At 50.8% G+C, this 22,192-nt stretch overlaps 1 protein-coding gene and 1 long non-coding RNA gene across 2 annotated transcripts in view; one reads left to right on the top strand and one right to left on the bottom strand.

Annotated features, from left to right (window-relative positions):
- Window positions 1–5,448, bottom strand: part of LRRC38 (leucine rich repeat containing 38) — a 39,069-nt gene extending 33,621 nt beyond the window's left edge. The window contains exon 1 of the mRNA XM_034955717.4: window positions 4,370–5,448. Within this exon, the coding sequence (XP_034811608.1) occupies window positions 4,370–5,000 (631 nt within the window). The 5' untranslated portion in view covers window positions 5,001–5,448. The remainder of the gene's footprint in view (window positions 1–4,369) is intronic.
- LOC117979588 (uncharacterized) lies at window positions 4,983–20,119 on the top strand. The gene is made up of 4 exons (XR_008620988.1): window positions 4,983–5,073; window positions 7,586–7,737; window positions 10,132–10,431; window positions 19,581–20,119. It is a non-coding gene; the product is annotated as an uncharacterized LOC117979588 (long non-coding RNA).
- The last annotated feature ends 2,073 nt before the right edge of the window (window positions 20,120–22,192 follow it).

The following is a 22,192-nucleotide window of genomic DNA, read 5'->3' as shown; positions in this document are numbered from 1 at the left end:
CAATGGGATTCTGGGTACCTTTTATTTTCTTCATGATACTTTTGGCATTTCCCCAGTCTAATAACAGGAGCCTGTATTTTTATCATCAGGAACATAAAGCTGCTTTTATTTTCTCAAAGAAGAAAAAGAAATAGAGTCACCTGGGAGAAAGGACCAGTGTGACCTTCAGGCAAGCACTGGGTTTGTCCCTTAGGCTGAAATACCATTTATGTTGTCAGTATAACAAGAACTCCTCATTCCTCTGACCAAACCAGGCCCTCACAGTGTCTGACATCAGAAAACGGAAGTGGAGCTTTGGGGAAATGGGGAGAGGCTCCCCCAGCAAGCCCCACGTCAGATCTGGTAAGCTGATGGGGTTAAACGACATGACCTGCCTGCCATGATGCCCTTCCTAGACAGGATGTTATCTTCAGGGTCTGCCCCATGGGGTACCCAAGCCCCTGAATGCTCAGATGCTCCAGACGCTCTTTAGTGGATCTTTTCTGGGAAGCTGTCTCCACCCAGGAGACAGGGTTCACAGACCCAAGGCATGACATGTGGTTCTGTTTAATTCCGCCCCAGTCCATCCCTCCTCCCAGCCTTGCCCTCCCTACACCTCCATGCGTCAAGGTTGTAGAGCGAGAGAATCAGCTCAAATCTCTTTCCTAGTGCTGTAAGCTGTGACCTTCAGGCCACACGTGGCTGCAGCTAGAAAGGGAGGTGCAAGAGGGTGCTTGGGTGAATGCAGCCTCCCACCTTGACAACTGCAAGTGCCCCTCCTGTGATACACTCCCAGGCATGTTGTGGGCTGTGTCAGATGCTCTGTGCCCCTCCAAAGCCAAGCCCAGAGTCCAGTGACCCCTACCAAGCCTCATGCCTACTGGCCTCGGTTTCTCAAACCCAGCGGCATTTTCTCCCTATGGCCCAGGACCAGGGCTAGGGACAGCAAGTGTAAAGTCCTTCCACACTGTGACAGCATCTCAGGCCCATGAGCCCAGAGCCCCAGTGTACCCAAGAGCTCTGCCCTCCCTAATGCCCAGAGACTACAGCCCCCTGAATTCCAGCAGAGGGGTCTTTGGAGGTCACGTGCCTCCCCAGGCCTTGACTTCTCAACTTTTAAAACCAAGTCAATGTCCCCTTCCCTAAAACTGTAGAACCTTAGACTTAGAAGGAGACTTACTGTCCTCCTACCTACACTCTTTGTTTATAAGAGAAAAATTGAAGGCACAGAGGACAGGCAACTTATACACAGTCCCACCATGAGTGAGTTACTGCACCACAGAGCCAGCGAAAAGCCCCATGCACAGGAATCCCCTGGAAGTGTGGAGCTTGCTAAAATGCAGATCCCCAGGCCTCAGCCCCCTACCCCCAGGCCCACATTCAGTCGTAGATCTGGGGTCCTGTGAATCTGCACTTCACACAAGCTCCCCTGGCGATTCTCATGCAGGTGGTTCTCAGGTGACGCTTTGAGAAACACCATGGTGCTCCCCACTTTTGTGTCTTTATCTCCTCCCCACTTCGCTGGGCTCTGTCTTGCTTCTCTGGGGGACAAGGGGGCAGGGAGGCAAGAGAAAGCAAGGGTAGGATCCTCTTTGCTCCTTCCTTCAATTTCCTCCCCCGGAAGAGGCAGAAGGCCTGCCTAGAAAGCCCTGGACCTTGTACCCTCATGGAGCCTGGTTTTCTCTGGCAGGAAGTAGGTGGTCCTCACGGAGGAGGTACTGGGAGCTAGGAGATCCTGGTGCACCCCCAGCTCTGGGTTTAACTCTCTGTGTGATCTAAGGCAAGTTACATCACTTCGCTAGTCAAAACAGGATAATAACAACAGCGCCAATTAAAACACTTACATAGTACATACTGTGAGCCAGGCACTGTTCTCGGTCCTTTATAAATAATGCCCTTCTAATCCTCCTAACAAGCCTAGAAGGTGGATACTGTATCAGCCCCATTTTACAGATGAGGAAATGGGTACAAAAAGATCACACAATCAGTAAGAAGTAGAGGCAGGATTTGAAGGCAAGCAGCTTGGTGCCAGCCTGGGCTCTGAGCTGTCTCTGCGAAAAGTAGAAAAAGCACAAATGCAGGAGGAGGAGGGAGGGGGCGGTGAACACCTACTGAGCACCTACCACACGCTAAGCAAGACGGTGTCCTTTACAGAGATAATCTCATTTAGATCTCACAGCAAGCACGGCAGAGGACACCATTACCACATTCTGAATCCAGATGCAAAGAAACAGAGGCTTGGAGAGGTCAGGGACTTGCCTAAGATTATAAACCTGAGTCCAAACCTGAATGCGGGTATCACTTCAAGGTATCTGCTGGAACCTCCACCACCCACCCTGCATGTGGCTCACAGTTTAGGAGATACTCTCGGGCCACACAGCATGGACAGTGGCAGTGAGACCAGAGCTGCTCATGGCACTGCACCCTGTGAGGTGCCCTGGAGCTGTGTCCGTCCTCTCCCTACTGGCTGAGACAAAGCCATACCCCCAAACCCTGTTCCCAGGGCTCTGGACACGGCTCCTCGCTCTGAACCTGTCCATCCTTCCTCCCGTCTTTCCTATCTGAGTCCAGTTTCTTCCCCACATCACAGACAGCAGGAGGAGGAACATTTCACTTCCATTGCTCTTTACTTTCACCCACATCACCTTGTTTGGATCTCGACAACCACTGGGTGGGATGGACTACGCAGCATTACCCATGTCTTGATTTCACTCAAGGGAAAGGTGAAGCTTAAAAAACTGGAGTGACCCACCCAGAGTCCCCCAGATTTTAGGCCAGGACTTAAATCCATGTCTTCAGATTCCAAATCCAGGGCTCTTTGGAGATCTCAGAGGTCAACGCAGAATTCTAGAGATGAGGAAACTGAGGCCCAAATGGGACAAGTGGCCTGTTCAAGGTCACAGTCACCATGGCAGAACTGAGACAAACCCACAGCTCCTGACTTCATAAAACCTTGCCTTCACCTGGAAGACAACTGGAGCCAATAAACCAACCCAACCAACAACAGGGGTGAATGGTGCCAACCCCACTGAAAAGGAAAGGCAGAAGCAAGCAGAACCGAGGTGTACCCCATCCCACCATGAGCTTTTCATCCGGCCACTCCTGTCTCCAGGACCGAGTCTACTGGTGGGCAGGGTCTGGGAAGCCAGACAAGTGGATGAGGACAAAGTTTAAAGGTGGGGACTCTGCACCCTGCAGGCCAGATGGTTTTAGGAATTTCAGCCAGCCTGGGCTGAAAGTGATGGCTCAGGGGCCTGCATTTGCTGAAGAGTGAGCACCCCGAAGCATGGGGTGTGTTTGATGACAGTTGGGAATGAAGATATGAATGCAGGAGTTCAGCACACAGATGAACAGCATCCTTGATTTCTCCGTAAACGGAAAAAAAAATATTCTGAAGCTAAATCTGCATGTTTGTCACCTTTGATGATGTGCGCCTTGCAGCTGTGGTCCCAATTCTGCTGAAATCTTGGGAGCAAGGCAGGAGGCAGAGTTCAGCTCTGAGAGGTCACTGCGGGCACTGGTGCTCGCAGGGTCCCAAGTGGGAGGCTGGAATCCACTTGGGGGAAGGACACCCACCTGCTACCTGCCTCCTCACTCTGGGTGCTCATCCCTGTGGATGCTGGGGTCCCCTCCTTCTCAGCTCCACCCGTGCTCCCTTCCTGCGGGCCTTAATGGAGCCCCTTAACTCCCTCCGCCCTGGTGTTCCCGTCTGCCAAGTGAGTTTTTATGCCCACGCCGCCATCGGAAGCGTGCACCAGGAAAGCAAAGGGGGCACCAGCCCACTACAATTTTGGTTCAGCTTTTTCACATCTGGCTGAAAAGCCACAGAGAACTACAAATCATTACTGCATCATTGGCTCTTAATGGGCTGCCATTATTCCTCATCAGAAATCTTCCTCACCCATATTAGACAGAAGAGCAAACTGGAGCTGAGAAGCTGAGAGGCCAGGTTAGGCTCGGGAAGCTGCTGGAGAGCCCTTGGAACTGGCTGACTCCCCGTGCACGGTACTGAGAATACGGCCGTTTCCCATAGAGTAGGCTGCATTCCGCTTACCAGGGACGCATAAGTAATCCACACCCGCCACTCCTAGGACCCAAAGCCCAGGGAGATGATCCTGGGCATCCCGAGAAGGGGAAGGTCCCTAACTTGGTAAAGTGAGTTACTGGAGAAACAGGGGAAGAAGTACAGCCTCAGGGTTCAGAAACTCCAAAGAATTCCAGATGCGTCCCTCTCCACCCACTTCCCCAGCAGAGACCCAGGAAAAGTTCAGGATCCCCCAAGCCTCCTCTTCCAAACTCAACCCACGGCTCCTCGCACCCAGACTGGGGTCTGGGGTGGCTTCTCCCTGCCCCCCTCCCTCCCTACCCCAGCCTAGCCGGCTCGGCTCACCTTTGGGCAGTTTGGATGCGTTCTCCTGGATCCAGGAGAAGAGGTGGGCGAAGTCACAGTCGCACAGCCAGGGGTTCCCGTCCAGACGCAGGGAGCGCAGCGCGGGCAGCGCGGCCAGGGCGGCCACGCTGAGGCTGCGCAGGTTGTTGTCGTTGAGCTCCAGCACCTGCAGCGACTCCAGGGTCTCGAAGGCGTCCTCATGCACGCCCACCAGGTTGTTGTTAGCCAGGCTAAGCTTCACCAGCCTCCCGGCCGAGCGGAAGGCGCCGGCCCCCAGCTGGGTCAGGTTGTTGTAGCTGAGGTCGAGGAACACGAGCTTGGCCGAGCCGCTGAACGTGCCCTCCTCCAGCGAGCGCAGCGAGTTGTTCCTGAAGTCCAGGTAGACCAGGTCGCCGTAGAAGATGAAGAAGTCCTCGGGGATCCGCTGGATGCGGTTGCCGGCCACCAGCAGCTTGCGCACGTCCAGGGGGAAAGGGTCTGGCACGCTGGGCAGCCCGCGGTCGCGGCAGTCCACGGTGTGCGGGTCGGTGCAGGCGCAGCCCGCGGGGCACGCGTGCCCGGGCGCGAGCAGCAGCAGAAGGCTGCAGAGCCCGAGCGCCGCGGCGGCGCAGGCTGGGGCTCGGGGGCGCATGGCCGGGGGGCCCGCGCCGGCCGCGGCGAGAAGGAGGCGGCTCTCGGAGCGAGCCCTGGCGCGGGACGGCGCGGTGAGGCACTGGCTGCCGGGCGCGGGGAGCCAGAGGGCGGCCCGGGCGGGGAGGGCGTGCGCCCGGGCGTGCGGGGGCGATGGAGCGCGGCGCGGACGGACTGGGGAGCCGGGACAGCAGGGATGGAGAGGGGAGGGGCGGGGAGGGGCGGGGAGGGAGGGGCGAGGGACTCACCAAAGGGTTTACCCGGACAGGAAATTAACCCGCTAGAAAAATCCCTTGGGAGCGGCGGGAGCGGCAGGGGTGGCCGAGTGGCCGTCGCCAAAACGCGGCCCCACCCTGGCAGCTGATTTCCGAGATCTGGAAGTAAGACGCCGCGCGCACCGGGCGGGCTGCACTCGACGTCTAAGTTCAGCTACCAAGCCCAGGAGCGGTTTCCCTAAGGCGTGTCCCGGACGTGCGCCCTGCCCCCTCGCGCCCGCCTGGTGCCAAAGCACGCTCCCTGCACGCCACCCTATGTCGCCAAGGGGAGTGGGACCTGGGTCACTCTGACTCTGCTCCGGGGGCAATCCCTGCAGGTTCTCGGGTGCCGCGCCAGGGGCTGCTGGTCTGAATTTGGGCGGGGTTCCAAGGAGAGAGAGTGAGTGACTGGTCTTCCCTCTTCCCTCCCCCACCTGCACTTGAACCATCTTAGGCTGGAGGGTGAGCGAGGCAGGTGGCTGCCAGGGCCCCCGCTGTGGCCCGCAGGGCCAGTCAGCACTTTCCATGCTGGCCCCGAACTTCTGGATGGAACTGGCATCCATGCAAGGATCAGCTGCTGGTCTGAGAGGTCCAGCCGCTGAGGCTCTGAGGCCTGGAGTCACCAGGCCTGGCTTCCAAGCTGTGTGGCCTCAGACCAGTACCTCTGCCTCTCTGGACCTGGTAGCTCCATTTGTGAAATGGAAAAAGTAATATATATCTCACCAGCTTTGGGGGAGGACCAAGAAGTCAAGAACAAAGTTCAAAAATTATCTTTTCCTCTCTCCCCCTCAAAACCCCACCTTGGATAGCCTAGGGAGGCAGTCAGGAACGTGCCAAGGCTGAGATGAAAGGACAGTGAGGAATTGCTGATGTCAGCCTCTGACACTGGCAGGAAAATTCCCTCTTCACCACCCCGATGCCAAACTCCTTTCTTTCTGTCCCACCTCATTCTAGAAACTTCTGTATGGGGAGGGGTCCCCACAGAGCTACCAAGAGATTGTCCCGCTGTGGGCTATTTTGGTCCAAATGCCCTAGAACTGACAGACTCCCACTAGACCAAAATAACCCAGGGAACAGCTGTTGGGCAGCAGGCCCCCAGAGACCCTGCCCTGGCCCCTGGCCATGCTGGGGATTGGTGGAGCCTCAGATTCTGAAGCCATAAAGCTAAGCCCTCGGCCTTCTTCCAAAGGTACAGGCCGACTTGATGCCTCTGAGCCATGGGATGAAAAAACTGATCCCCTGGGATGGAGCCAAGGGCTCAACAGATGAGCATATTTGCAGGAGCCCTGGGGAAGAGGCGGGGGAGACCCAGGGGAAAGCTTTGAGGCACCTGGAGTCCTGCAGCTTTTCCCCTACTTACATTCCAGGCCACTAAGCCAGACCTCCCTCAGTTCTCCGTCTCTGTCTCCACTCTCCCAGGGTGCCCAATTTGCCATTGCCATCCCCAACTTCAAGGGCTCAGCTTCCCCACCCCAGTCTCATGCTCTTGAAGAGGCAGGTGCCGGGAGGAGTGGTCTGAATGCTCCCAGAGTGGATGAAAATGCTTCTGCCTACATAAATGATGTATAAATTATTGAAGAGTCACACAAAGTGCAGGCAGGTGGCAGAATAAACACATCTCCCACCCTTGCAACTCTGCAAAAGCAGCCTGAACCGAACCGTTGCACTCTGCCGATCTCAGGCTTGGTTCTGGCTGCTCCCTCCTGTACTGAGGGGAACCTGTTACTGGTTTGAGCCCTTAGCATCATGGTTTCATGACACCCGCATTTGGTTGGGCTGCCGTCTTGCACGTGCATGCCCGCGTGTCTGTATGTCTGGGTGTGTACACAAGCCCTCCCTGCCAAGTGGTCTGGTTGGCTGGAGCACTGACCTATATGAATCAAGACCCTGGGTCTGGTCCTGGCCCCACCACTAGCCACAGAATCTTTCACAAGCCACTTGATCTCTCTGGGGACTTCTTAGCCTGGGTCCCCAGATACTATGAAGAGGAGGTCTTTTCAAAATTTAAAAAAGTCTGGTGAAAATTCGGCCTTTATCTTTGAGGAGGTCTCCCGGATTAAATACTGCAATTCTTGCCAGTGAACTTAATGGTAGCACTAGTCCTTTTGTGCAGAACCGGCATTCATAGGTGACTTTAAGAAAAACAGAGATGAATTTCTACTGAATAAATGCAAGTATTTAGTTGACAAGGGCTTGCAAAACAGGGGAATGCATGGTACTAAAATATTAAGAGGGGCTCTTGGTAACAAACCTGTTGAGAAATACCACTCCTAGCCTTGATTTCCTCATCCTGAAACTAATGAAAAAATACCTTTCTTCTTCCTTTCCACAGACAACGTGAGGGCCGCATGGGGAAGTATTTGTATGGGAACATGATTTGAAAGGTCTTTGGAGAAATATTGCCAATAAAAGTGGCCACAAATCTTGCGATGGCAGGGACAATTTGTTTCCTCGAGTGTCCCCCAAAGTTCCTTGGATCCAAATGTAAGCATTCTTTTCATTAATATCAGCAGAACTAGACATGGTTGGGCTTTGTGGGGAGCAGGGAGGTATCTCAGATTCCAGAGCTCCCATCCCTTGGGGGAAATACAAGCTTTGCCACCTCTAAATTTTTCCCCCAACAAATAAAACAGAGCCATGACCTCAGCAAGGTCACAATATGAGTCAGTGATAGGCGCTAGAAATAGAACACAGGCATTCTGAGTCCCCACCTGCGCCATTCACCAATTCACCCACTCACCCCCTCCCCAGGAAGGGAATCTCTTACCCTTGAGGGCAAACATTGCAGGTAACAAACATTGCAGGTAACAGGGAGGAACGTTGAGAGATTCCACTTGTCAGCTGTGTCTCCGTATGTATTCTCAGAGTCAGCACACTTTGTAATTCCTATTCAAAAGGCTCAAAGCAGGAGTGTGGCAAATACCCAAGGTATCCCTATGATTTAAAAACCTGACGTCATGCCTACCCCAACCCCCACCCCCAGCGGAATCCTCATTCCTCCCTGTGTTCTCTGAGCTACAGAGCACGTCGTGTCTCACTCTCCATCCCTGTCCAGTTCCCCATGAGGTTGGGCCTTGGGAAGCTATGTGCAAGGCGGTCCCGAGGAAACCCACCATGCGATGCCTGGTTGCTGTAAGCAGGAAAAATTCAATAATAATATCCCCCTTTGTTCACCAGACTGACATCTAAATTAGCCAAAATCCTATGCCTTAAGTCGTAAACAAGATGCTGCCAGTATTTTATGTGCAGAAGTTGAATTTAGGTGCAAATGCTAGGTTTGAATAAGAGTATGGCTGGTGTCTGGTGATGTCATTTGCGTTACTGGCGTATTTCACCTCTGATCAGCACCTGGCTGGCCTGGCCGGGGAGCGTGAGGACATCTCATGGGCCCCAGGAAAGGAGACACTCTCTAGCCTTTTACTTGGGGCAGCCTGCCTCGATGGAACAGGCTCCCTGCTCCACAGACACAATTGCGTCTTTGTCACCAGCCCGTTGACTGGCTGCAACTGCAGCTCCATGTTCCCAGTCCCACGGCCGCTGCCCTTTTTAGCTACCACCGCTAGGGGGCACCACCTGCGGCCCGCACTGCTCAAAACTGTGCGCTTCTCTCAACGCAATTTACTCTCTGGAGCAAGGCTGGACCCACGTTTTAGAAGAAAAACTCCTGCCTCTAGTTTTGCCTCTGGAAGCAGGAAATGAATCTTTCACCAGCCTAAATGGGAGCCAGGGTGGTGGTAGCCGTTGGGAATGTGGGTTTGAAGTTAAACAGATCTTGGGCAAGTTGTTTAACTTTTCTAAGCCTCAGTTTTCCCATCTAGGAAATGGGATAATAGTAATGTCTACTTCACTGGGTTGTTATGAGGATGAAATGAGGTGTCTGTTGAGGGCTTAGCAGTGAGACCTACACGTAGTGGAAACACAATACATGGTAACTGCATGATGATCTATTTCTCTCTCTTTCCACATGGAGCAAATAAAGGTTTCGTGTAGACGGATATTCCTCAGATAAAGAGCTGACGTGTTTGTTTCTCTGGAATATATTGACTAGTGATGCCCTAACATTCTAGGGTCAGCTGTAGTAACTCTCCCTGCCCTGAACCACTCCCTACTCCACGTGTAGCCCATCTGAGACAGACACAGACACACACACCCCTGAGCCCTCTCCAGCTCTGGTTGACTTTGTGATCACAGTTATGGGGGCGCGGCTTCCCTCCCTCTGGCCCGCTGGCTTGGTTGGTCTGAGCGTGGGCAGGCTAATGAGACTGAGGACACCGGGTCAGTCTCTCAGCCTGGTACAAGGAGACATCTGCTGTCTGCTCACAGCCGGGGCTCCTAATGCTGGCCAGCCATCCAGCAAGTGTGCGACCTTGGGTAGGGTTGGAGGAGGGTGGAGAGAGTTTCACCCTGTCTGTCTCAGGAGGAGAAAAACGAGAATCCAAAGCACCATCCTCCCATAGGTACAAGTTGCAAGCCCTGGGAAACCTGGGAGTCATCCCCAGTTCCTCGTTATGTGACCCTCTCTGGATCCACTGGCAAGCCCCCCTTGCCTCTACTCTGCATCTCCACCACTACCTCCTGAACCCAAACCAGCATCGTCTTTTACAGCAGCCACTGGCTGGCCAGCTGGCTCCCACTCTTGCCCATCCCCCACCCACACAATATTTAAGGAAGCCAAAGTGACCCTTTGAAAATACACGTCAGATCAAGTCACCTCCCTGCTTAGACACCTCCAGTGACTTCCTGTGAGTGGCAGGCAGCCTTCTAAGATGACCCCCAATGATCCCCACCTCCAGGTATTCCTTGAGTGGAGGTGGGACCCTGACTTGCTTCTAACAAATAGAATATGGCAGAGGCAATGAAGGTCAATTCTGTGTTCAGGTTCTGTCTTGTGGATAGACTGTGTCATCTCCCTGAACGATTTGTCTCCTGCACAATTTGATGAGGAAAGCTATTCTGTTGGAGAGACCCTCATGGTGAGGAACAGGGTTGGGGGTGCTCAGATCAATAGCCCCCTGAGGAGCTGAATCCTACCAACAACCACGGGAGCTTGAAGTGGGGCCTTCCCCAGTTGAACCCAGAGAGACTACAGCCCAGCCAACACCTTGACTGCAACCTGTGACACTCCCTGAAGCAGAAGACCCAGAGAAAGCCTTCCCAGACTCCTGACCTGCAGAAACTGTGAGCTTTGAAATGTGTTTTGTTTAAAACTGCTAAAAGGGGGTAATTTGTTACACAGCAATAGCTAACTGATACACTAAGGAACTTGGAACAAGAGCCCACCAGATCCTGCATGGCCTGGCTCCGTGTTCCTTCCCCCACCCCCCTAATTTGGGACCCCTCTTCTCTTGGTTCACCACACTCTAGTCTTTTCATACATGCAATTCCTCATGTTTGTTTCCACCACCAGAGCTTTGCCCCTTTGCTGTGCCCTCCACTGGAAGTACTTCCTTCCCAGCTCCTGGCATGGTTGGTGTCATTTGGGCTTTCTCAGCCCCTATGTCACCTCCCCAAAATGGCATTCACTGACCTCCTATCTTTCTCCAGTCACTCTCCCTTGTCTTCCTAAGTTGCTTCCCTTCTTTTCCTGGCTTCAACTTGTTTATTATTACCCCCTGGCATTTCTCAGCTTGCTGGTTTGTTTACTTATTCACGCTACTTTCCGCCACTAAAATGGAACCTCTATAAGGGCCAATCTTTTTATTCATTCATTCTTTCTTTCTTATTTATTTATTTAGAGATAGGTTCTTACTCTGTCACGCAGGCTGAAGTCCAGTGGGGCAATCATGGCTCACTGCAGTCCCAACCTCCCAGGCTCAAGAGCTCCTCCCACCTCAGCCTCCCAAGTAGCTGGCACTACAGGCACATGCTACCACACCTGGCTAATTTTTTTTTTTTTTTTTTTACTTTTTGCAGTGATTGGGGGTCTCACTATGTTGCCCAGGCTGGTCTCAAACTCCTGGGCTCAAGTTATCCTCCTGCCTCAGTCTCCCAAAGTACTGAGATTACAGACGTGAGCCACTGTGCCAGGTCAGGCTCGATACTTTATTCCAGTTCCTAGAATCAGCCCCAGAACACTCAAGAATTGATTAACTAATTGTCACCTGTAAATGATGCCTGTCAACTAGGCTACCAGTTTCTCAGCAGTATCTCACCTGGAGAAACTCATTCATCGTTTCTGGTAGAGCAAGGAACTTCATCCCTCCAAAGACAGCCTTGGCTCTATTTCCCAGGAAGGAATGAGATTTACATGGAGAGCACAAAGCACTCCAACTGTACCCCTGAAGTAGCCTGGGAGTTTGGGGCTCCCCCAAACACATATCTAGTTCCTCTTCATCAAAAGCATGTGGCACCCCATAAATGATGTCATCACGTCCACCTTTGCGCCTTTATTCATACCCTCTTCCTGGCTTGCCTCTCACCATGTTCCCAGTTTGCTTAATGAAATTTGGCCTCCTCCAAGAAGTCCTTCTAGAATTACCCTGAACAATTCCCTTGTCCCCTTTATTCTCCATTCCAGGAGACTAAGTGCTGTGCTAGGTATGGAGCATAAAGAGGGCACGGGTGTAGCCTCATGCTCAAGGAGCTCAGGGCTCAAGAGACAGCCACAAGAAGAAATAACCACTGTTTCATTAGAGTTGGGACTTATGTGTTGGTCTCTAAAACTCGAATTCATATAGTGTTATTAAGTATACCAAAATAGAAGCTGTACATTTGGGTAGAGTCAGAGCTAAAAACCTTGGCCCTTGAGCCAGTTAGCCCATATTCAGATCCCGGCTCCATCCCTTCTAAGCTGCTGTTCTGCAAGTGAAGTCATCGCCATAAGCTTCAGTTGTTTCATCTGTAAAATGGGGACCCGCCGTATCTACCTCATAGGGTTATTGTGAAGATTCAATGAGATAATATACAAATTAGCATTCAGCACAGCACCTGTGGGATTCTCAATACATAGTAGCATCTGAAGGTGGGAACATTCTCATCCATTTGGACACCTCCAGCAAAAAACTTCTCTTGCCTGCTTAATATTCTAAAGGAAGGCATTGAACTGGGTCCTAGGGAGACCAAGACAGAGTAGACAGCCTCAGTTCTCAGGTGACTCACAACCTCCTTGAAGAGACAGGCCACCCACAGCAAGGACTTGTCCTGTACAGTAACTGCCAAACAAGTACTGTGGGTTTATGAATGTCGCAGGCATTTGGAGGAGTCAGGGATGTCTGGGCCGGGATGATTGGAGAAAGCCACATCTTGACACAGCGGACCGTATTTTCCAAATCGGCTCTCGGAGCATACGGCCGTGTGGCTTCACGCTTCTCTACCCCAGCGCACAGGCTTCCCTGCCAGTCCACTTGGCAGGTCCCTGCTCACTCTCAAAAATGCCACGCGCCCCTCCGTAAGCCTTCGGCCTCCCCAGGTACAGCCAACTTATTTTCTCCCTGGTATCTTTCCTCTGTTGTGTTACTGTCCCTTGCATGCAGTGTGGTATTTATTGATAACATGTTTCTCTCCTTTCCTGGATTGTTACTTGGCTCTAGTGTGAGAAAGAACAGGTCCTCCTGAGCAAAGACCGTGTCTTCTCCGTGTTTATATCCTGGAACCCAGCATAGGACCCCACACAGGGCAGGTGCCCAAGGTATCTTTGCCAAATGAACGAATGAGCGCATGCGTGACAAGCAAATGCTTCTGCCATGTGGAATGATTGGCAGACAAAGCATTTGAGGTCAGGATTGCTTTGGAAGGCTCTAAAGGTGTGGGTCTCTATGATACTGCTGCTGTACTATCTGTTTAACCCCGCAAATAACTGCAGAAGGCGGCCTCAGGACTTCCCCTCCTTCCTCATGATCTCCTCTCCTGATAATAATGATGGTGACCTGTGCACTCTCACACCCATATGCAACACTGCAAAGACCCCTTACACCCATGCTCTCAAGTGAGCCTCACAGCAGCTGTGTCGGGGGCCCACGTCTTTGTGCCCATTTTACAAAAACCTCTGGTGGGTGGCTGATTACTCACCCTTTCACAGCTGAGTAGCCCTAAGGATACTTGACATTTCAAACCCAAAGACAAGTTTCCTGAGCTCCTTTTGCAGCCCTTGTGGCCTACAGCGCAGGGTTATCTAATGATGGGAGGTCATTAGTGGCTGTTGATCGCATGGACTGACTGATTAGAGGTAGGGCCTCAGAGCCTGGAATTTTACATTTTATCTTGGATCAATAAAATAAAAATTTAACAGCTGAAACACTGCTCAGCAAACATATCTGATTGCTGAGCAGTATTTCCGCTGTCATGACTGGCTGCTGAGCAGTATTTCCGCTGTCATGACTGGCCTCCTCTGCCCTCCCCCGGCCCATCCTGCAGACGTGAGCACACACTCATGTGCATGCACCTCCCTCCTTCCAGGTAAGTCTTTCTGAAACAGCAGAATACAAAATGGCATAACCCAAAGGTAGAATTGTATAAAGCCACCAGAATTCTTTCTAGTACATGCGGAGGCACACACAAGGCTGTTTTCTATAAATTTGTGTGCAATTTGCATACATTTGCATATGCTCCCAAAGCTATCTCATTGAGTTCTTGAAACAAGTAACAGGTAAAGCCACTCCACCTATGCCAGCCAATGGCAGAAGTAGAGACACATTTGCCATCCAGGCAGCCGTGGCTTCTTCTACCCTGTAAGTTATTCTAAATTAGCATAAAATCATTGTTAAGTATTAATATTACTGAAGACCCCAAAGGCTGGAGAAAACATGACATGGTTGCAATCATAATAATAGTGCTGCCCGGCACAGGGGCTCACACCTGTAATCTCAGCACTTTGGGAGGCTGAGGCGGGCAGATCATGAGGTCAGGAGATCGAGACCATCCTCGCTAACACAGTGAAACCCTGTCTCTACTAAAAATACCAAAAAAAAAAAAACAATTAGCTGGGCGTGGTGGCATGTGCCTGTGGTCCCAGCTACTCGGGAGGCTGAGGCAAGAGAATCTCTCGAACCCAGTAGGCAGAGGTTGCGGTGAGCCAACATCGCGCCACTTCACTCCAGCCGGGGTGACAGAGCAAGACTCCGTCTCAAAATAATAATAATAATAGTGGTAATAATAATCTCTAATACTGAGCACATATATGTCAGGCATTTCTCTATGAGCTGTGAATATATTATCTTAATCTCCTCAATAATCCAAAAGGTAGGTCCAATTATTACCATTTTACTGGTGAGGAAGCTGAGATCCACAAGGTTGAGGCCACATGGCTTGTCAGTGATTCAAACACAGGCATTCTGACTCCATTCATTTATGGGCCAGTATTAGTTTAAGCACCTACTATGAGCCAGATATTATTCTAGGCACTAGGAACACTGCAGTGAAGGAAAAAGACCAAGTCTCAGTTGTCACAAAGCATTAGTATGTGTAAGTTAGGGTAAGGTTGGGTGGGAACAAAGAGACCCCAAAATTTACTAAAGAAGAAAGAAGTGAATTTCTTTTTTCTTTTCTTTTTTTTTTTTTTTTTTTTTTTTTTTGAGACAAAGTCTCACTCCATGGCCCAGGCTGGAATGCAATGGCACCATCTCAGCTCACTGCAACTTCCGCCTTCCAGGCTCAAGTGATTCTCTTGCCTCAGTCTCCTGAGTAGCCGGGATTACAGGTGAGCACCACCACGCCTGGCTACTTTTTGTATTTTTTGTAGAGACAGGCTTCCGCCATGTTGGTCAAGCTGTTCTCGAGCTCCTGACCTCAAGTGATCTGCCCGCCTCGGCCTCCTAAAGTGCTGTGATAACAGGCATGAGCCCCAGCATCCGGCCTGAATTTCTTTCTTGAGTAGTAATTCAAGGCGTATGTCCCAGACTGATGGACAATCTTGCCCTAGCCACATGGTCATGAGGAAAACCCTGGTCCCTTGCACATCATTGCTCTTCTAAGCACCTAGGACACTGTCTTCACCTGCCTAGGTGAGGCTGGGCTGCTGCCACATCCTTGTGTAGCCACGGGAAGGTGGAAGGGAATTCGGAGAGGCCACACCTACCATGCTCAAGCCCGGGCCTGGGAGGGGCAGCCTTTGTTTCTGTTTCCTTTCTGTAGGTGAGAACCTAGGCCTGTGGACCCATCCTGCTTCAAAAAGGGTTAAGGAATGGGGTTTAATCAAGAGCCAGGGAAAAAGGGAGAATGGATTTGGTTGGGCAACCAGCAGCCTTTGCCATGAAATGACAGTCACAAGGCAAATACATTTGTTGGATGATGTCACAGAGCAATAAAGGCAACGAAGATAAAGCAGAGGAAGGGCTGGGGAAGGATGGGGTCACATTTTTAGACACAGTCATCAGCTCTTAATCACCATCCTTAACTGACCCCTCATTCCACCCATCCTCACAGTGACAATGACGAAGGCTTAGGAGAGCCTCAAGCACTTCCTGAACCAAATAAGGTCAACTTATGTCCAGCCAAGTAGCCAGGTACCCTGGCCAAGCAAGAGTTTACTAGACTAGACTTGACCTTCGTAGAGTCTCTCATGCCTTTTGTCAAGGAATTTTTATTTATTAGTCATTTTATTTGCATTAAAAAAAAACTTTTAGAGTAGCCAAGGAAGGTATTGTCATCTCCCTTTGATGAAAGGAGAACTTGAGGCTTGAAAATGTTCAGTTAAAAAACAAACAATTAGTCCAGGCGCAGTGGCTCACGCCTGTAATCCCAGCACTTTGGGAGGCCGAGGCAGGTGGATCACGAGGTCAGGAGTTCAAGACCAGCCTGGCCAATATGGTGAAACCCTGTCTCTACTAAAAATACAAAAATTAGCTGGGCATGATGGTGCACTCCTGTAGTCCCAGCTACTCAGGAGGCTGAGGCAGGAGAATCACCTGAACCCGGGAGGTGGAGGTTGCAGTGAGCCGAGATCGTGCCACTGCACTCCAGCCTGGGCTACAGAGTGAGACTCCACCTCAAAACAAAAGCAAAACAAAACTATTGAGCTCCTATATCTGTATCCCAAAGCTCCAGTGCCTTGTGATACAAAGGCAAATGGGAAGTAGTTCCCTAGAAAACTTGACGTGTAGTGTGGTATGCAGACATAGAAGCAAATAATTTTTCAAAATATACAATGATAAAAGTGTGTACAAAATACAGCAGTACAGAGGAGGAAGGGAATAATAATTCTACTTGGGTGGAAAGGATCAAGAGAAGGTATTACAGTAGAGGTGATGGCTGACCAGGGTTTTGAAGGATGAATATGAGTTCTCTAAGCAGATGGGGAATCTGTTCTAGGTAAGGAAAATATGTTCCAGAGAGAGAAAACTGCATACATAAAGGTATAGAGGTCTAACAGTATGAAATGTTTCATGAATTTGGCTATGAACATTTGAGAAGGGCTCACTAAACCTTTACAATGGGTGCTAGAAAATAACCCAGGTCTCCCAATTCCTAGTCCATATTAGTTTTTGACCTTTTTTGGCAGCCATCCCGGGGTCTGATGGCTATGCACAAGCATTTCACACTTAACCTTTGCCAAAGGGCCAAGAAGCAGTATGTACAAGCATTTTAAAAGCTGTGATCACAAAACTGCAATTTCCACTCATTCATCCAACAATGCCTACAAAGTGCTTTCTAAATGGATTCCAACATATGGACTCACCCACTGGGGATACAATGGCACACCTGGGTAAGCCTGATACCCAAGATGAGAGATAGGGCAGAAGAGGGGCTGCAGAGGGGCTGGAGAGGGGCTGAGTTGCACTGGGAAAACCAGTATATTTTGCAGGGTCGGGAATCTGGACTTTGAGCTCTTGAAAGGCTTTAATCTGGGAAGAGACATAACCAGGTGTGCGTTTTTGTTGTTGTTGTTGTTGTTGTTTTGTTGTTGTTGTTGTTGTTGTTGTTGTTTTGGAGACGGAGTCTCTCTCTGTCGCCCAGGCTGGAGTGCAGTGGCGCGATCTCTGCTTACTGCAAGCTCCGCCTCCCGGGTTCACGCCATTCTCCTGCCTCAGCCTCCCGGTAGCTGGGACTACAGGCGCCCGCCATCACGCCCGGCTAATTTTTTTGTATTTTTAGTAGACACGCAGTGTCTCAGTGTTAGCCAGGATGGTCTCGATCTCATGACCTTGCGATCCACCCAAAGTGCTGGGATTACAGGCGTGAGCCACCGCGCCTGGCCCGGGTGTGCATTTTAGGGAGCTGACACTGGACGCAGTATAGGGGTTGAACTGGAAGGAGAGCCAGTTTTGGAAGATGCTTTCAGAAATTCAAGGTAGGGATAACCTCACCCTGCCCTCCTAGTAATCTGCCCAAGAGAAAAGAAAACATAAGCTCACCCGTGACACCCAGGCTAATGCTCCCAGCAGCACAATTCATAATAGCCAGAAACTGGAAACAGCCCAGTCTTTAGCTGATGAATGGATAAAACAAAATGTGGCATATCCATTCAGTGGAATACTCTGCAGCAATAAAAAAGAGCAAACTACTAGTGCATGTCACAACACGGATGGACGTCAAAAACGTGGTGTTAAGAAGCCCAGACGAGGAAGACTACATACTGTATGATTCCATGTCTGTGAAATGCTCAGAAAAGGCAAATATGCAGAGACAGCCAGCAGACCTGTCTGGGGCATGGAGTGGGGATTAACTGTACTCGAGCACAAGAAAACTTTCCGGGGTGATAAAAATGTTCCAAAACTGAGGCTGGGCACAGTGGTTCATGCTTGTAATCCCAGCACTTTGGGAGGCCAAAGTGGGCAGATCACTTGAGGTCAGGAGTTCGAGACCATCCTGGCCAACATGGTGAAACCCCGTGTCTACCAAAAATACAAAAATATACAAAAATTAGCTGGACATGGTTGTGCATGCCTGTAGCCCCACTACTCAGGAGGCTGAGGCAGGAGAATCGCTTGAACCCAGGAGGCGGAGGTTCTGAGCTGAGATTGCACTACTGCAACCTCCACCTCCTGGGTTCAAGTGATTCTCCTGCCTCAGCCTCCCAAGTAGCTGGGACTGCAGGCACACGCCACCACACACAGCTGATTTTTTGTATTTTTAGTAAAGACGGGGTTTCACCATGTTGGCCAGGATGGTCTTGATCTCTTGACCTCATGATCCACCTGCTTCAGCTCCCAGAGTGCTGGAATTACAGGTGTCAGCCACTGCACTCAGCCAGAAATCCTGTTGGTTATGTTATTTTATAGCTGGGTGTGGTGGCTCCCCGCACTTTGGGAGGCCAAGGCGGGAGAATCAGTTGAGCCCAGGAGTTCCAGATCAGCCTGGACAACATGGTGAACCCCCGTCTCTACTAAAAATACAAAAATTAGCCAGGTGTGGTGGTGTACTCCTTTAGTCCTAGCTACTCGGGAGGCTGAAGTGGGAGGATCACTTGAGCCTGGGGGAGGTCAAGGCAATAATGAGCTGTGATCATTCCACTGTATTCTAGCCTGGGTGACAGAGTGAGACCGTGTCTCAAAAATTTAAAGAAAAAAAAAAGAGGGCCGGGCGCGGTGGCTCACGCCTGTAATCCCAGCACTTTGGGAGGCCGAGGCAGGCGGATCACGAGTTCAGGAGATCGAGACCATCCTGGCTAACACAGTGAAACCCCGTCTCTACTAAAAATACAAAAAAATTAGCCAGGCGTGGTGGCGGGCACCTGTAGTCCCAGCCACTGGGGAGGCTGAGGCAGGAGAATGGCGTGAACCCGGGAGGCAGAGCTTGCAGTGAGCCGAGATCGCGCCACTGCACTCCAGCCTGGGCGACAGAGCGAGACTCCGTCTCAAAGAAAAAAAAATGATAGTTTTAGAAGACTATTTAATGATATAAAAAGTCATACAATTAAGTGAAAATCAACGGTTTACAAAACCTTACGTGGGGTGTAGTTCTAATTTTGTTTTATAGACACAGAGACAAAATAGAATAAATATTAACCGAGCATATCTCTAAGTGGCATCTGACAATCCAGAAAAAGATACTCAAACCAAAGAAAAAACTTCTCCTGACTCACCTTCACCTTTAAAGTGAGTCCAAACACTGATCAAAGATTTCAGTGTCCAGATGTGACCTCATGAGGACAGGGTCTTTCCACCTTCATCTCCGGCCCCCCTCTCTCCTGCTTACCAACGTGCTCGTCATTCTTCCCTCTGTGCCTTCACCGTGCTATTATTCTAACCCCTCTTGCCTGCCTGGGATAGAACAGGACAGGAAAGGACAGAAAAAGTGTGTGGGGTGAGACTTCAGAGCGTGTGGAGAGTGAAAGGGTTGGAGCCTGGGAACAGCTGTGCAGAATTAAGCAAATTGGAGAGAAGAGAACCAGAGAGAGAGAGGAGAGAGAAACTGAATGTGCCTAACCCAGCCTCTTTTCTCTTCCTTTGTAGGCTTGTTCTCCTCCCACCTGCGGGTTTGCAGAGGTGGCTCCACCTTAGAAGTGGGGAGGCCCACGCTGGCCCCACTCTGCCTATATCCAGGCAGGTACATCTGTGTGTTTCCATTGCAGAATATGCGCTTGCTTTCAGATTTAAACAACTTCTTCTCCACTGTCACCTATCTGTGTCCCCGTAGTGCTTGGTACTGACCTCTAATGCACCTCTAGCCTCACTGAGCTACAGAGATTTGTTTATGTGTCCGTCTCCTGAACAAAATCATGAGCCCTGTCAGGGCAGAGACTGCAGAGACTGTGACTCGCTCTTCTCATCATACCCTGTCCCAGCACCGGGCCCATTACAGGTGCTCAGAAAAGACCAGACCTGTTCTTGTTCTTGTTGTTGTTGTTGTTGTTGTTGTTTGTTGTTGTTGTTTGAGACAGAGTCTCGCTTTGTTGCCAGGCTGGAGTGCAGTGGCGTAATCTCAGCTCACTGCAACCTCCACCTCCTGGTTTCAAGTGATTCTCCTACCTCAGCCTCCGGAGCAGCTAGGATTACAGGCGCAAGCCACCATGCCGGGCTAATTTTTGTATTTTTAGTAGAGATGGGGTTTCACTATATTGACCAGGCTGGTCTCAAACTCCTGACCTCAGGTGATCCACCCGCCTCGGCCTCCCAAAGTGCTGGGATTGTAGGAATGAACCACCACGCCCGGCCTGCTGTTTTAGTATTTTGGATAATCCAATTATAAGCCAGGAATACATGCAAAGAATCTCTATGGTGTCAAATTCAAAGAAATGCCATCGCCATCTTGCAAACTAAAGTAGCTAAAATATAAATTCAATCTTTGCTGGCACTTCTTGAATAACATTAAGGAGTCTTCGAGTAATAAGCCTCAGCAACTCTTCAAAAATCTCTCCTCTCTCTCGCTCACTCGCTCTCTCTTTCTCTCTGGTTCTCTTCTCTCCAATTTGCTTAAATCTGCACAGCTGTTTCAAAGCTCCAAGTCTCACTCTCCACGCTGTCTGATGTCTAAGCCCACTCACCTTTTCTGTCCTTTCCTGTCCTGTTTTCTGATTTTCTTTACTCATTGTCCCAATTTGTTATCTCAAAAGCCCAGAAACCAGGCTAGAAAAAGCAGAAGTCAGGCCGGGCATGGTGGCTCACGCCTATAATCCCAGCACTTTGGGAGGCCGAGGCAGGCGGATCACCTGAGGTTGGGAGTTCAAGACCAGCCTGACCAACATGGAGAAACCCCGTCTCTACTAAAAATACAAAATTAGCTGGGCATGGTGGCGCATGCCTGTAATCCCAGCTACTCCGGAGGCTGAGGCAGGAGAATCACTTGAACCCGGGAGGTGGAGGTTGTTGGGGTGAGCCTAGATCGCGCCACTGCACTCCAGCCTGGGCAACAAGAGCAAAACTCCGTCTCATAGAAAAAAAAAAAAATGAAAAGGCAGAAGGCTCCGAAGGAGGTGAAGGAGAAGGCAAAGCCACAATCGCTGCTCAGCCCTGGGGCTGCTGGCATGAAAGGGGACTTGTTTCTTTCTAGTTCCTGTTTATGAGATTGCACATCGTGCTGTGCTGAGTTACACACAAAATACAGGGCTGGTTTAGAAACGGGCTGTGCAACCCGCTCCCCCCCAACCCCCCCCACCAAGGCCATGACAGCCAAAACCCCCAAAGAGCTGATGTTTCTGTTGGGGGGTGATGTTTCCTGCTAGTGAGGGAGCCGCTCTTGGCCTTGGCACCCATTGCTCCTGTGGGAAGAAGGGCAGCTTGGAGAAACTGAATGTGCCTAGCCCGGCCCCTCCTCTCTCTCTCTCTTCCTTTTGGGGCTTGTTCTCCCACCTGGGGGTTTACAGAGGCAGCTCCACCTTAGGAGTGGGGAGGCCCACGCTGGCCCCACTCTGCCTATACCGGGGCAGGCACAGCTGTTTCCATTTTGCAGAATGTGCACTCGCTTTCAGATTTAAATGACATCTTTTTCATGGTCAGCTTTCTTCGTAATAAAAACAATGTGGCTGGGCGCGGTGGCTCACGCCTGTAATCCCAGCACTTTGGGAGGCCCAGGCAGGCGGATCACGAGATCAGGAGATTGAGACCATCCTGGCTAACACAGTGAAACTCCGTCTCTGTTAAAAATACAAAAAAATTAGCCAGGCGTGGTAGCAGGCGCCTGTAGTCCCAGCTACTCAGGAGGCTGGGGCAGGAGAATGGCATGAACCCGGGAGGCGGAGCTTGCAGTGAGCCAAGATCGCGCCACTGCACTCCAGCCTGGGCGACAGAGCGAGACTTCCTCTCAAAAAAAAAAAAAAAAAAAAAGAATGCTTCAGTCCTCTGTCCACTAACAGTTCTGTTATTTCTCCATTGATCTGAGCCCTAGTGGGAACGAGGGATGGTATTAATCAGGTCTCCCCAGCACCTCCCTGCTAGTGCCTCCCTCCCTCTACCTGTCTACCAGTTACCAGGAAACCTGATGTATGCAGCCTACGCTTTCTTACTTCCTTTTCTAGCTATGCAGTTGTTACTAATAGCTGTAACCGTTCCTCCCTGAAGCGACTCTTCATCTCCGGGCATCGTGATTATTAGAAACTTGTAAGTGCAGACCGGGCGCGGTGGCTCAC

Source organism: Pan paniscus, chromosome 1, assembly GCF_029289425.2.
Source record: "Pan paniscus chromosome 1, NHGRI_mPanPan1-v2.0_pri, whole genome shotgun sequence".
In the NCBI taxonomy this organism is placed as follows: Eukaryota; Metazoa; Chordata; class Mammalia; order Primates; family Hominidae; genus Pan; species Pan paniscus.
The sequence above is the reverse complement of the archived record's forward strand: the minus strand, read 5'-3'. Positions and strand labels throughout refer to the sequence as shown.